We start from the raw sequence: 15,340 nt of genomic DNA, 5'->3' as shown, positions 1-15,340 counted from the left end.
CAGTATTTTGTTACTTTTGAACAATTTATCTCTTTAATTTTTTTATGTGTGTCACCATACATTGATCTGATATTTTCTAATATTTGCTGGACTAAGGTTTCAGTTGGCACTGCTCACTACCCACCAGGGACAGAGGTCCATTAAAGAGCTTATATTTGTAAGTTTGAAGTCCATTTGGGCAGATATGGGTTTGACCGGTGTGATCTTTGCTAATCACTGGTACTGCCTGATTTTCAGATGCACACAGAGAAAGGCAGAACCTGAAATATCTGTGTGTTTACATAACAAAGATTAATATAAAGCTAAAAGTTTTATTTTAATTAATACCCAGCTTTGATTATAAATGTATTTATACAGTCTGAAGTTTCAGGTCTCTACAGTGGACATGAATAACCCTAAATCCTTTTGGAAAACAGTCAAACTTAATATACAGTAAATAAGTAAGACTTGACAACCATGCACCCATCTTAAGACATACTGTATCAACCACACTGTTGGCCCCTCACAGCTCATGACTGTAGACATGATCTTCAAACACTTCCTGCTCCATGTTGTCACAGATCAATGTGCAGAAGGGACACACTCGGTGACTCTGCTCGTGCTGCTCCAGTTCGTTTTGGGTGATGCCAGGGAAGCCCTCCTGGCAGTGACGACACACCAACAACTGCAGGGGACAGAAATAGAGGCAGTGCATCAGAGGTGGTAACAGAAGAGGGAGCAGATTATGTTTTAAGTCTGCTTCAAAAATAAACAAATGAATCTGTGGTGTGATGTTTGTTTTAATGAGCCAGTACACCACAGACTGTATGTAAAGGCTTCAAAGCGATTGTGTACTTCTTCGAATATGAAAACTAATAATTGATAAGTTACTGAAGGGAACTACTCCTGGACTCACCTCCTCCTCCTGTGGCTCATCGATGTTCACTGCAAGAAAAGTAAATCAGTTAGCATCATATGTGTATTCTTTCATTATTTTGAAGCTTCTTTATTGGCTCATCTGGTTTTATGTTTGGTTGCTAAATATCTAAAAGCGCAAAAAAAAAATAAGAAATGTTTGTATTTCATGGGACATTTTAAATCCCAGTAAAGTTTTTGGTTTAGTTATTCTCTTGTGCATTTGTGAGCTGGTTTCTCACCAACGTTGTCATACAAGTGCTCTTCCTGCTCTGATGTCTCCTGCTCTTCGTGGGCAGCTGAAGTGTCGCTGTGAGGCTCGGTAACGTCGGGTTGCATGTATACCGAGCTAGCAGGAGCTGCGTGCAGGCCTGCAATAACTCCTCGCAGCTCCTTGATGTCATCTTTCAGATTCTGATGGAAGATACATGGTTAAGATGTCTAAAATCAAAGTGAAGTCCATATGTTTACACGCACACCTACAGTACCTGGTTTTCTCTCGCAAGCTCTTCTTTTTCTCTTTTCATGAGTGCAATCACTTGGTTGTTGTCCTCGTTCTCAATTTTCTCATTATTCATCAACGCATTTGTCTCTGTGAGTAGCATCTGTAGAATTGTGAAGGGGGAAAGTTAAAGCTTTAACTCAACACATACAGAAGGAACGCCACAAACGGTATTAACCTCACCTCATATTTGCTGCTTCTTTGTAGCGCCTCCTCACGCAATGTGTTCACGTTCTCCAGCTGCTCCCTAAACTGTTGCATCTCACTTTTCAGTGAGTCCACTTGTCTCTTGGCGTTCCTCGACTCCTGCTTTTCAGCCTCCAGCATTCTTTGAGCATCCTGCAGCTCTCTGGCCAGAGTGTGACACTGTGCCTGCGAAGAGTGCATGATTAAGCTGTGAAAGAATTCACACTAAACAAGCCCTATTTTTTAAACTGTTCCCACTTTTATGTCGCCGTTTGAGGAGTTCTGCAGCACCTCCAGCTGCGAGACCCTTTGACGGAGCTCCTGGTTTTCTGTCTTCAGTGCTTCCGAGCTGCCTGTGAGGCTGTGCAACTTCAGCACCTCTGCAGTGAGCTGTTCTTTCTCTTTCTCAATGCTCTGAAGGTCAACCTGTCAGGTAAAGGACATGTTGGATTTTGGATGGTATTTGGGATTGAAATAGCAAACCTAACAATAACTTTTTGTATCATAATGTTGGATTGAGTGACACATTCATCCATCACCTGCAGTAGCTGAATGCTGTCTGTCGCTTTAAGCAGTTCCCGTTCGCCTTCTCTCAGTTTGGCGTTAAGCCTTATAAAACACACAGGTAGAAAAGTGATCAGAAAGCTGTCACTTATTGTAATGAGAGAAGTGGAAAGAAAGGTTGCAGATGTAACTCACCGATTATTCTCCTGACTCTGGAGGTTGGCCTTCTCCTTAAGATCCTCACGTTCCTCCTTCAGCTGATTGATCTTCTTCACTGCTCTCTCATATTTCTCCTGAGGGAATGTATCAAACAAATAAGTTTGATGTGGAAACCTTTACAGCTATGTTCCACAGTTAGTACCCCCTTTTTTAAAAATGTGTTTTTTTGTGTGACAACATGATAATAACTAACCAAAACTAAGATTCACTATTATCACATGATTTTGTATAATGCTTTTACACAAAAAACTGAATTAAAAGAGGGGGTACTAACTTTTGACCATGACTGCAACTTTAAGGTAAAGTCATCTTACCTCCTTTGGTCTTGATCCTGTGTCTGAGTTAAAGCTCTGACTCTGCTGCTGTAAGTCCATCTGCTGAATCACCATCTCCTCCTATGAGTCACAGCACTGCCAGGTTATCACACTGATAATGTGACACTCAGTTAAAATATTTACTGTAGACAAACCTTTAAGCGTTCATTTTCTTTCAGTTGCTCCTGTAAAGTGGTTTTTAAGTTTTCATTGTGCTTCATGACTTGATTCAGCTCTTTGACCAGTTCGCTCACATCTTTATCTCTCTGTGCATTCATGCCCTGTGCAAATCAATCATGACATGTCAACTTTGTCAAAGTTCAGTTTTTTCTCTTGCACAACATCATCGCCACAGACAAAATGAGATAAGCAGACCTTTAAGTTGGCTGCTTCCTCCAGAGCCATTTTTAAGGTTTCATTTTCAGCTTTTATCTGATCCAGCTCTTTCTGCAGTTCAGTCATCTCACGTGTGCTCTGATCCACCTGCTCCTGAGTTCAACAAAACACACTCACTGAAAAGCTGTATTTACTTTTCAGAGATCTACTTTCATCAGAGGGGGAAGAGTGTGAAGTGTATCCATTTCTGATCTATAACTTGGATTTTATCTGTCTTTATACCTGTGTTGTAACAATCAGGAGGTCGTCCTCCAGGCTGCTGTTCATGCTTCCCTCTGCCTGCTTTTTGAAACAGAAGGGGGTGCTGGCTCCTCGCACCTGGCCGGTACTGTCCACATAGCAGAACTGGTAGAACTCTGTCTCATCTTTAGGCAGGTAGTATTCTAATGACAGAAGGACGCGGTGATAGATTACTAGATCACAAAACAACACCTGACTGTTTAGTTTGCATAACTGCAGCTGGGAAAACAGATTCAGGAATGCCTAAACCTGTTGACATATCATACAGGAAGTACAGTGTACACCACAAACATGACTAAGCACTCTCACCCTGCAGTCAAACAGAAACTGCTTCTTACCTTTAAAATCAGCCTGCCTGATTTCAGACTGATGTCCTTTCAGATCTAGCCCTTGCTCCACCCATACAAAAGTATGATAATCCTTTGTTGTACTCCACCCCACCTGCGCAATGGAAAGATATATGAGTTTTCTAAATACAATACAGAAAGCAAAACAATTAATACAAAAGAAAAGTGTTTTCCCACCTTAAAAATGCCCACCCAGTCCCTGGAGTTGGGCTTTAAGGCGGCAGTGAAGGTGTAGCAGCAGGTGATGGGGGTGGACGGTGGGTATGAATAAGGGATGTCCGTGAACACCACCTGAGAGAAGGTACGCGCGTCAGCTGCTGCTGCCGCGGCCTCTGTGGGGCTCTCCATACTGAGCTGCAGTCTGATGATGAAGCAACACTTGTTGAGTCTGACTGCTGACAGCAGGTGCCACAGGGTGGCCTGCGTTATGACAGAAAGTTGTTTTTACAGGCCTCCTCCTTCCTGTTGTTGTTTTAACTCACTGGCTTCGCATGTTGCCAGATTGATTGCGCACCCAAAATGAACTCAAATTATACTCTCAACAGCAAAACAGACACACACTCTAACGTGTTTCTATCACCACATGATAATAAAGACATTACGATGATGTGTTATCTCTGTTATAAAAACTTTTGAAGCAGTTACCCGAAGAAATAAAACAAAAATAAAGAAACCGAAAGTAAAAAATACGGCACCCGGAACATTGTATTCTGTTTACACTGATACATGATAAAGTTTTCAACAAGCGCTCTCCTAACAAACCTAAAATTGTAACACACAGCTAGGATAAATACATTAAACTTACATATTTCCTGACACTTGTCGCAGTACCGAGCTCCACCGTCCGCTCCGCTCAGAACCAGCCGCTGCGCTGCCTTCAAGGACTCCTCGGATATTTGTCCTTACACGTGACACATAATGAAAGTTGAAGCTTTAGCATTGGGTTTAACAATTATAATGTATGAGCAATATATTGAAATCACCCGCCCACCAACTCCCATACCTTTTATATATGATTATTATTAATTTAATAAATCAAATAAAAAAATATCCTATTAAATGAATAAAGCTTTACTTGAAGTTAACAGGCTACTATTAGTGGAAACAAAATATAAAACAGCAAAACAGCAAAACATCATCAGGGTCTATGTTGTGCCTTTACAATCATTACAACCATTACTCCTGTTCATTGTAGGCTATGTCTGTAATGTCATGTCAAATTATAGCCTTACTTTTAGATTACATTGTTTACTTTGTTTTATTTTTATCTTGTTTTGATTTTTAACCCATGCATGCTTCTTATTAATTGTTATACGTTTTATGTACGCACTAATCACTAAGGCAAAATCCTATGTGAAACCTCTTCAATTACATAGCAATAAACACAATTCTAATTTTGATTCTGATGACTTTGGTATCAAATAAACACGGATTTCGCGTCTTTTAATTTCCGATTGTCAATGAAGGTATCAAATTGTGGACCTGTAGTTTACATCACGGGAAATGTAGTTATAATAACTCATTTTGCTATGGTTTTACTTCCTTTTTCTGCAATGGGCGAAAGAAACACAAGAGGGAGACAAACACTGTTGTTTGATTCTCTTGGTCAGTCTAAACGAGTTTGGCAAATAAATAATTATATCTACACTATATTAAATCATAGAAAAGTTATAAAACTGTTTTACAACAGTTTTATTTTCAAAATAACAAACATTTTGATTAAACCTTTAAATGGATTAACTTTTCTCGGTTTCTTCAGTAAAATGACAAACATTTGTAATATTTCATTTAGTGGGTGGTTAACGACAAGACATGTCTACACCATATTATGGATCTTTTCTCATCAATGAGCTAACGACCTATCATAGCGAGAGACTTCTAACAACCTGGCACGTAATTGGTTAAAAAAGAGTGAACTGCCCGGCTGGGGCGCGCGCGTGTGAGTTTCATTCATGTTTACATTTGTAGGCTACAGCTCCACTGCGCGTTGGCCAAGAGCAGAGCAAAACAAAACCCGGCTCACCGGCGGCTGCAGCGGTACAGAGGACGGCACGATCAGAAGTACCCACCGTGAACAAACTGACACACCTTCTGCTGACGGTAATGTCAAGTTTTTGACAATTTGTCGTTAATACGGCCTATTTTTCAACGAAAGTTGTCAAGAGAGGTTGCGTTCTGTTACCATAGCAACAGTGTGTACGCTGTGTGTTTAGCCTTATTGGAAGAATACATCTTCTAAATGGTGTCGTTAAGTGAGAAGATTACACAGGTAATTATAATGCATACATGTCTACACCACCTCAGTTTACAGTCTTCAGTTTAATTACATGTGACCAGCACAGAACCACGTTCTACATAAAATGCTTAATCTAAATTAAATTCAGGACACCGAGCACACTATATGTAAAGACGTAGCCTATTCAGCTTTTCACATATAATGTTGAACTGTATGTTGATATATCCTAAAAGTAGCGGAGACAGGGGCTTGTTGTCGCACTTGCAATAACTTGACCACAAAGGGGGTCTACTCAAAAGTGTAATACTAGTTGTGATGTCACATCCCTTCTGGGAAAACCAAAGCACACTGTCAACTGAGGTGAGGACAAATTTCCCATTTTTCACATATGAAAGTAAAAAATACCAACTAAATATTTTTTTGTAATTGTCTGCTTAAAGACACAAATATCAATTATTTAACATTTGAACCTGTTAGAAGAGAGAATAAAGTGTTTGGTCAGACTTTAGTTACAGTGCTGCTTCAAGCTAACTTTAAAATATGGCTAATATTAGCTAGCATTGCATTGCATAGTCTCAGCCAATTTGGGGCAACTTGTCACACTTCTTGAGTATATGCAATAATAGACACAGAGAATCTGCTGGTTAATGGTTCAATTTGTGATTGTTTTTTGAAAGAACAAAGAAAAACTCACAGGTGAAGAAATTAGAAAAAGAATTAGGAATTACAAAAGAAAAACAAGAAATGGCAGCACACCACCTGACATGATTGAGGAAGCTGAAGTTGGCCCATTTTTATTCAAGTTAGTTAAATTTAATTTGGAATATTAATTAAACTGAAGTGTTCCTTTTTTATTTACTTACACGGTGTGACAACTTACCCGTGGATGGGGCAACATGTCACATGTGTGCACCCCCTATTTAAATGCTGATAAGTCTACACAGAAAAGAGATATCAAAATGAAATGAATGAATGAAAAGTTTGTGCCGAAGACTTTGTTCTTTCATTTGGTAAGTATTTTTTAACAATCTGATTAACTAATTTTAAGATATATAACAGAGTGTAAAAAGTGTGACAACAGGCCCCGAGTTGTTGACTACTACTATAAGCCTGCAATTTGAAAGTCACTCCTCATGTGAAAAGTTGTTTGTTAGGTGTGAGTGTGTAGTGTAGATTTAGGTGTGATTCCTTGTTGCTGGAAAATTAATCAATTGACCACAAATTAATGAAAAATGGGACACAAATTCACTAACAACCACAAAGGGGCCAAGTACTGACCAGGAAGAGATGCAAAAAGGTGTAAAATTAACACTATCACATGAAAACATGACAAGAGATACAAGATATAAGAAACTAGACAAGACAGATTTTCTCAACCAGACAACATAAAGACAGAAGCAACCAAAAATGTTGTCTCTTTAACCTGGAGCCCATTACCTTTGTTATCCTATATCCTCTAAACAATGGACCGTTTGTCATTTAATATCAGTCTATAAAAATACCCTGTTGCCACATTAAATGATGAAACATAGATCAGTGAGTGTGGGGTGTAAGGTGTCAACTGATGATTAATTCATGTTGATTGATTGATTAATCAAGGAGTCTAGCTCGAGCCCTACCAGATTTGGTGCTCTCTTTCCCCTCATCATGTAGGCCCATTTAATATGACCGATAGCTGGTTAGCTGCCATGACGACTGGGAAACATAAGATACAGTGTCCAGCTTGTTATTCTTCTACTTCTGTTGTAGGCTGAGTTGCACAGATTTAACCTTGACAACTTCAGGCACAGAAAAGCATTTCTCCCATTTCAGTGAGCAAATATCAGGGATTATCCCTCTCCACTTATCCCTCGCCACGCTGAGGTCTTCTTCTGCTCACCTTCATCATGTCAGGCCGGATCATGTGTTTGGCCCCATCGTTTCTAATTAGTCACCAGATACACTTACTTGGAGTGTGTAAGTCAATCTGAGTGATGATAAAAAAATGCTGTGTTTGTTCAAACTGCAGATGCAAACAGAGAAACCGTGCAGCTCATTGGTTTGAGAGCTGAGGAGTATGACAGAATCCTAAAAGGCTTTTTAAAACAAAGACCAGACGGTCCAGGTGAGTAAGAGGATATGTCCTGCTTCTGCCTTTACATGAAGGTTTAAGCACTCATGAAGTGCCTGCTTATTCCACTTAAAATGTAAAAGGTTCAAATAGAGCCTTTCTCTTTATAACGGATTGCCAGAACAACAAATCAGGCCTCAGGGATGGCAAATTTGGGATAACTAAAGTCCACAAATATAGGTAGAGGGGTTGGACATTAGCAAACAGGAGCTTAAAAAGGTCTAAAAATCACCCTTTAGCAATCTATTGGCTACCTAGCCACACTTTGACATTCAAATAATGACAGGGTGCCAGATATATGATTCGGGTCATTTTTCAGGTAAGGATGGAGAAAAACATTCCAACCCTGACAGAGAGGTGTTATTTAAACTAAATAATAGATCAACAGCTCCTCAAACTGCAGCCCCGACAACACTTGTCTTAAATCTTAACAAACTAACTCAAGGCAGAACTGATGTATTGATTAATTGTGTCATTAATTAGCTGATGAGCAGAAGATTAACTGATTTTGTCCTCTAGTTTCTTTCAAATGTACACAAATTTGTTTCAGTTATTTTCCACATTGTTTCATATTTTAATTTTTTTGGATGGTCCAAACAACAATTGCACTCAAGTCCATTTACAGATAGTTTCAAAGTAAAGAAAAGACACATTGAGCTTTAACTGTGTGTCTTGAAAAAGAAATGTGAAAGCAAGTACTGTGTACTGAGTAGTGATTGTAATTATATAAATAGAATAATTGCTTTTATATATAAAATATTAATCTCTATTTCATTACATCACTGTGTTTAGTAAAATTACAGCACCCACGTGGTTTGACGAGGACAGCACTGAGCTGTTGTTGTTGCACACTTGGAGAAATCCTTTGCACGGTTGTAACAGTATCCAGGCTGAGGTCAGTGGGGCGTCTCAGACCCAGTGTAAAGCTCACAGTTCAGGGTCAGGATTATCCAGATCACTGGATCAGAATACTGTTACCTAGCACCGTAACCTCCTACTGTGTACTTGGGATGTCCCCTCTTAATGCCACCCCCAGTATTCTGTCGAAATTGTTACCAGGAGCTAACTTGACCTCACCTTCACCCAATAAGACACCAGATAGGTCACAACTGAGACGTGACAGTTTACCACCCGCTGGGCCCTTTTCAGAGTGCAGGCAGACATTTGCAGAAGAATAACACAGAGGTGGAACTAAATTCACCTCAGCTTGTTCATTTAAGTTGAGATTGGTAGAATGGGAGCATCCTCTGCAAACATTAAGTGGAACGTCATTAAAATGTCTGGTAATTCATTTAAGCTTTTAGATCATACACATACCTCCATCATTTCTGTCTGCTTATCTTGCTAATGAAGCACCAATTGTGACCGTGTTGTTGCATTTTTTTGTCCGTCCTGCCACAATAACTCTTGAATGCCATTGTGTGACAGTATGCTGACAGCCAGAGCACTCACCTGATGAGAGAAACATGATTCCATGCATGCATTTACAGCATGTACTCTGTTCTGTTTGATTGAATTTCAGTGTGAGGCTATAAAGCACATCCCATTAAAACTGAACCGTGTAAATAACTATATGAATTATGGAAAATGGATTGCTGTTCTTTTTTACAATCTAAATGAATCACTTTTTCTGCAGTGTGTGCTCATTCAGGATGGGTTTACCCGTGGACAGCCCAGACAGAAATGATGGTGCACACATATATGATAAGCAGGGTGAGGATGAGGGCTGTGAGAGTCTCTCTGAAGCATGCACCTGCTCCCTGCCACCCATCAACAAGAAGAGGAAAAAAAAGAAGAGGTACTTTTCTGCTGGAGCTCCTCCTCTGCATTTCTCTCATTGCAGAGGAGAAGTTCTCTTACTTACCTTTGTCCTAATGTACGAGAGGAATACAAGCATGGCAAAGCTCATGTAGAACTGTGCAGCAAAGTAGATGTCTGTCCCTCTGTCTGTGTCTCTTCTCTTTCAGATGACTGTGGATCAACCTCACCAACTGTAAATATGAAAGTGGTATGTTGAAAATGACTAAAGTTATTATTCACTTTTCTTGTGCACTTCAGTGGTTTGCTATTAATATTTAAATGCAAGCTAAAAACCTGTAATAAGTGTAGATTTTACTGAAATGTTTTCCTAGTTTTTTAAAATAAAAGCTCCAAAACTGCAGTAATTGCAAAATCAGACTCCAATTTCTCCAGACTATGGGAAACATCTGGATCATCTAAAGATGTTTTGCTTTGTCTCAGTGCGGCGAGCTGCTCGTAGATACGGCCTCAGAGAGGCATTGGAAGGGGAAGACTGGACACTGTTTTGGACTGACTGCTCCGTGTCTCTGGACCGTGTGAGGGACATGAAGCGTTATCAGGTAGAAACAACTCACGCTTGGCAAAGCATGAGCAAAGTAAATCAAATTAAATATTTTCCCAGCAGCCCTCTGGTTTGTCCACATGATCTTTATCAAACTGCAGACAGACAGCAGTGTTCTTTTGGAGAGCAGTGACTTTCTCCTTGCAGCTCTGACATGCACACCATGGTTGTTCAGTGTTCTCCTGATGGTGGAATTATCAACATTCATGTCATGTGAGGATCAGACTGTCATAGATCACTGTTGTTTAGATAAAACACTCACTGACATCATGTTTGATTTGGGTTTTCCACGGTTAGGTGATCTTTTGGGTCATATTTATGGACAAATATGGAAAATTCTAAATTTTCAAGCAGCACTAGAGGGAAGGAGTTCTGTTTTGTCATCTCTCACTTAGGGTGCATACAGTGACTCTCATGCTGTCTATCATTGCAGAAAATAAACCATTTCCCAGGGATGAGCGAGATCTGTCGCAAAGATTCACTGGCCAGAAACATGAACCGCATGCTGAAGCTCTTTCCTAAAGATTACAATATCTTCCCCAGAACGTGGTGCCTCCCTGCAGAGTCAGTTTGTACTTTTTATTACTCAGATTTTTTTGCTCTGTTTTTGGGTCAGCCTGTCTTCAGCTCCCTTTCTGACTGCAGTTACAGTGACTTCCAAGCATACACAAGGGCCAAAAAAATCAAGACATATATCTGTAAGCCAGACACTGGTTGCCAAGGAAAAGGAATCTTCATCACCAAATCCAGTAAAGACATTCAGCCAGGAGAACACATGATCTGCCAGGTTTACATCTCCAGGGTGAGAAGCATTCAAACTAAACACACACACACACAAACGACACAGTTTGGGTTTTAAAATGTCTCTTAATTCCAGCCTTTCGTAATTGATGGATACAAGTTTGATCTGCGGATCTACGTGCTGGTGACGTCATGTGACCCGCTTAGCATATTCATATACAAGGAGGGACTGGCTCGCTTCTGCACCACAAAATATAATGAACCAGCGCACAGCAATGTGGTGAGAGCTCTGAAAGTTATATATCACTCCTGGTATAACAGATCAGATCAGAATTCACTATATAGGTATACACATTGTTTGTGCAATTACTCTTACTGCCAGAAGGGGTAGACAAAAGTTTTGCACTGCAGTTTTAAAACAACCTGGATAATTTTTGACATGCACTGCATACACTACAAGCATCAAAATGAAATTTTTTTGAATTTGTCTTCGTCAGGACGATGTGTGCATGCATCTCACCAACTACTCCATCAACAAGCACAGCAAGAACTTTGTCCGTGATGTGGACACTGGCAGCAAACGGTAAACACACACTGTAGACAGAGTACATTGTAACGTATGCTAGTTGTGTTCTCATATTAACCATCAGGATGTAATGTCCTGTAGAAAACTTTCCACCCTGAACAAACTCCTGGAGTCCAAAAGCTGCAACACGGAGAAGGTGTGGAACGACATTGAGGATGTGATCATAAAAACTCTGATCTCTGCCCACCCCATCCTCAAGCATAACTATCACACCTGTTTCCCCAATCACACCACTGGCAGTGCTTGCTTTGAGATTCTGGGCTTCGATGTGCTGCTGGACCACCAGCTCAGACCCTGGGTGCTGGAGGTTAGAGAGATAAACTATGATTAGTTTGAGATCTCAAGATCTTAAGTAGAGTGGATAAAAACACATTTACCTCCAAATTTAAGTTCACAAATTTGAGATAAATCAGTATTTTTATTTATATGTATGTCCAGGTGAATCATTCCCCAAGTTTCACCACTGACTCTCCACTGGACTGTGATGTAAAGGATGCGTTGCTCTATGACACTCTGGTCCTCATCAACCTTGGTGCCTGCGACCGACGAAAGATCACCAAAGAAGAGAGGCGGAAGGTGAAGGACAGGCTGCAACAAAACCACTCCAGAGAGGCCAGGTAGGGTAAAAATAAAAAGGATGACTGGAGTTTTTCAAGGTTTACACATACATAGTATCCCCTGAAGGCTTATAGAGACACAGTATGCAGATTAGAGTGTTTGATTGTGACTTACCATCAGGTCGGAGGAGCTGCGTCAGTGCCAGGCTGCCATAGTGGAGCAGATGAAAAGGTATGAGACCAGACACCTGGGAGGCTTCAAGAGGATCTATCCCAGAGAGGGAGGGGAAAAGTACGACAAGTACTTCAAACACAGCAGCTCGCTCTTCCAGGAGACTGCTGCTTCAAAGGCCAGAGAGGAGTGTGCCAGGTACACACAGCATTATTTATTCTTTTACATTGTTTTATTTAACAGAATGTGCATTGAAATTCACCAGTGATAAAATCAGTAAAAAAAAAGATCATGTTTGAGAGCAGTGATAGTTAAAGTGAATGTGTGTTTTTAGGCAACAGCTGCAGGAACTGCGTCTGAAGCAGGAGCAGAAGGAGAGGAACCAGAAGGGAGGCAGGAGGAAAGAACTGCAGGGGGAGACAGCTGGAGAACGAGGCAAACCACGGAGAACATCAACACAACTCCCAGAACCCAGCTGTGACCCTTCACCGGTGAGATGCAGCATGCACATGAAGCCACAAGAGGGAGCCACACAGCTTGGTGCTGTGATGAATGGCTCATATTCTGGCTGACCCCTTACAGTCAATGTAACATCTCCAATTCAAATTAAGTAGAATAATATTCCCACAGATAATTTTCATTGGATGTCTCTCATTTCAAATTAGAATATCTTTTATTGTCATGCCAGGAAAAACAAACAGTGTTATCATGGTTATTCAGTGACAGTAACTGCTATTGTATTGTAAATGCTGTGTATGTGCTGAGGTAACAAAAACCAATTTAATCAAACGTCACTGTTTCTCTGCAGCCTCCCTTGTCCAGCGTGTCTGAGGCTGCAGAAAACCAAGAGGAGAGGCAGGAGAAAGAACAGAGGGGAGAGGAGGAGGAGGAAAAGGAAGACATGGAGGAGCAGGAGCGGATCAACGCACTTTTCTTGAGGAAGAAGCTTTTGCAGGACGCAGGTATAGTGGAACAGATCCAACAGCTGCTGCATGGCAGGACAGAGGGAGCAAGTGTCCTGCAGGACACCAGCACCCAGCAGCAGATTAACCATCCTCATCATGGACAACAACTGACAAAGGTAAGACTAAAAGGACTGAAATGGGCTCAATTTCTGACGATTGATTAAATTATATTATTCATATTTTTTCTTTATTTCAGTGGGACTCTTTCTCCCAAAGAATCAAACAACAACAAAACTGCGGTCATATCTCACGACAGGTAACAGTGCAGGGACACAAGCCACTCCAAATAACCCACTGTACCATCACCAAACATGCTTTAATCACATTAGAAATTAGAAAGTCTAAAAATCTTTTTGGTTTCACTGCCATTCATATTTTAGCAGTGTTTATTAATTATTTTGCACATTAGTTTTCATTTATCAGTCTTTTTGAGAAACATTTTTGCTATTTCTATATTAATAAAACATTTAGTTCATTAGAGAAATAATAACAACAGAATATTACAAATAATTTAATCATCTACCACCTAAAACTAAAATTTAGCCATTATATTTTTTTTTGTTTAATTTAAATTTAAAGCTGCTTCAGAGATTAAGCAGCTGTTTAAATGTGGATACAGAAAATAATTATTAATTATTAATAAAATAATTTTTCCTTACTGATTATTTTTTGCAGGGCTGAATATTTAGTCACTGTTGTGTGTTCTTGGGCAAGACACTTCACCCTAGCCTGTGGCGCGCCTTGCTAGTCATTGTATGACACTGCTTGGCAGCAGCCTTAAAGAATTTCCCTCTGGGATTAATACAGTATCTAAAAAAAAAAAAAAAAAAAAAAAAAAACTGACATCATTTCATATCTCATCTGTATTGCAGCATCTCCACTCCCACATGACCCAACAGCATTTGATCAGGCCAACAGTGCACCAGAAGAGCCTGCTTGAGTCCGCCTACCTGCATCACCATGCCGACAGTCACAACAACAAATCAGGAGTCAAACAGCGGACCACCAGTGCACAGCACTGGCCAGGTAAACACACATCCACACCTAGTGTCAGTCATCTCAGTGCAGCAGCCACATATGACATTTGAGTCATTTTTGATCATTTAATAACAGCATTACCAGCTCCTCCGGGCCATATGTTTTTTATTATTTGCTCAAATTCTACAAATAAATATACGTACAAGCCAATGCATAAATACTTTTTGTAATTACAAAAATCCTCACAATTCTGAACAATCTAATGCTCAGTTTAGAAACTATTAAAATAATCACATTCTACATTTTTATAATTAAATAATGAGTCTCTTTTCTTAATTCACTGTTTCCTGGAGACCAATATTATCGACTCTACACAATGGACATTTGCAGATTGTTTAGTGTATTTGGACGTCTGTCCTCTCTTGCAGTTGGCAACTCTCTTGCTGTCAGGCCAGACAGCAGGAGCAGCATCCTCGTTGATGTCCGCTCCCGTCCCAGCATCCCCAGCATAAACAACCCTAAAGGAGGCCTGTCCCATGATCCCACCGCCCTGCAGAGCCTGTTCATCATCTCCACCCGAGCCCCGCTGGTCAGAAGGCCTGGCTTCTCTCACATCGTCCACAACTCCTCCCGCAGAGCCCCCCAGCATGGTAAAGGGCAGTGAGGACAGGGACCACCACCTCGTGAAGCCCTCTGAGCAGGAAGAGGGAGGCTGAAAGTAATTTCATACAAACAGAAGCTAAGGAGAGCTGTACACTGAAAATACAGAAAGACACTGTTCCTAAGAATGTTCAATGTTTGTAAATATGCATATCTGCAGTTTACACTGCTTGCCACTAAATGACCTCCATCACTGCAAGAATAACATTTTTTTTAAACTTTTACTCACAAGTTACTGTGAGAACACACAGCATCAGCTGCAGTGCCAAAATAAAGATAGACAGGCCTGAATCAAATCAGATCCTGATTGACTCAACGATTATTGCTTATTACAGATTTGACATAAATTGGTTAATTGAAAGCAAATTAGA

General features: G+C 40.3%; 2 protein-coding genes across 3 annotated transcripts; one reads left to right on the top strand and one right to left on the bottom strand.

The window, feature by feature from the left end:
- Window positions 1-77: 77 nt before the first annotated feature.
- Window positions 78-4,531, bottom strand: calcoco2 (calcium binding and coiled-coil domain 2). 2 transcript variants are annotated; one of them, XM_028431146.1, is made up of 15 exons: window positions 4,408-4,531; window positions 3,780-3,963; window positions 3,594-3,696; window positions 3,238-3,398; window positions 2,995-3,108; window positions 2,775-2,900; window positions 2,620-2,700; window positions 2,282-2,379; window positions 2,122-2,191; window positions 1,841-2,008; window positions 1,580-1,768; window positions 1,383-1,499; window positions 1,137-1,308; window positions 896-924; window positions 78-664 (listed from the first exon to the last, which is right to left on the bottom strand). In XM_028431146.1, the coding sequence occupies exons 2-15, from the start codon at window positions 3,948-3,950 to the stop codon at window positions 503-505; spliced, it is 1,761 nt and encodes a 586-aa protein (XP_028286947.1). In that variant the 5' UTR covers window positions 3,951-3,963; window positions 4,408-4,531; the 3' UTR covers window positions 78-502. The 2 variants fall into 2 exon arrangements, with proteins under 2 accessions (XP_028286947.1, XP_028286948.1); XM_028431147.1 differs by having other exon boundaries at window positions 2,995-3,105.
- Window positions 4,532-9,840: 5,309 nt separating this feature from the next.
- On the top strand, window positions 9,841-15,212 carry ttll6 (tubulin tyrosine ligase-like family, member 6). The gene is made up of 14 exons (XM_028431447.1): window positions 9,841-9,956; window positions 10,190-10,308; window positions 10,744-10,874; window positions 10,956-11,112; window positions 11,188-11,331; window positions 11,549-11,634; window positions 11,719-11,944; window positions 12,076-12,254; window positions 12,376-12,564; window positions 12,701-12,857; window positions 13,175-13,447; window positions 13,528-13,587; window positions 14,204-14,357; window positions 14,738-15,212. Exons 2-14 carry the CDS (start codon window positions 10,294-10,296, stop codon window positions 14,971-14,973), a joined length of 2,007 nt encoding a protein of 668 aa, XP_028287248.1. The 5' UTR covers window positions 9,841-9,956; window positions 10,190-10,293; the 3' UTR covers window positions 14,974-15,212.
- The last annotated feature ends 128 nt before the right edge of the window (window positions 15,213-15,340 follow it).

The sequence above is a fragment of the Parambassis ranga genome, chromosome 19 (assembly GCF_900634625.1).
Source record: "Parambassis ranga chromosome 19, fParRan2.1, whole genome shotgun sequence".
NCBI classification, from domain to species: Eukaryota; Metazoa; Chordata; class Actinopteri; family Ambassidae; genus Parambassis; species Parambassis ranga.
Note: the sequence above shows the minus strand (reverse complement) of the source record. Positions and strands in the feature narration are given on the sequence as shown.

What these genes read in the sequence shown, in the direction of transcription:
- calcoco2 (XM_028431146.1), bottom strand. Translation starts at nt 3,950, where the DNA reads ATGGAGAGCCCCACAGAGGCCGCGGCAGCAGCAGCTGACGCGCGTACC. An exon ending in ACTGGGTGGGCATTTTTAAG is followed by an intron (nt 3,697 to 3,779) that starts GTGGGAAAACAC and finishes TCCATTGCGCAG; the next exon opens with GTGGGGTGGAGTACAACAAA. An exon ending in AGGAAGCAGCCAACTTAAAG is followed by an intron (nt 2,901 to 2,994) that starts GTCTGCTTATCT and finishes TGATTTGCACAG; the next exon opens with GGCATGAATGCACAGAGAGA.
- ttll6 (XM_028431447.1), top strand. An exon ending in TCAGACCCTGGGTGCTGGAG is followed by an intron (nt 11,945 to 12,075) that starts GTTAGAGAGATA and finishes ATGTATGTCCAG; the next exon opens with GTGAATCATTCCCCAAGTTT. An exon ending in CAGTGCACAGCACTGGCCAG is followed by an intron (nt 14,358 to 14,737) that starts GTAAACACACAT and finishes CCTCTCTTGCAG; the next exon opens with TTGGCAACTCTCTTGCTGTC.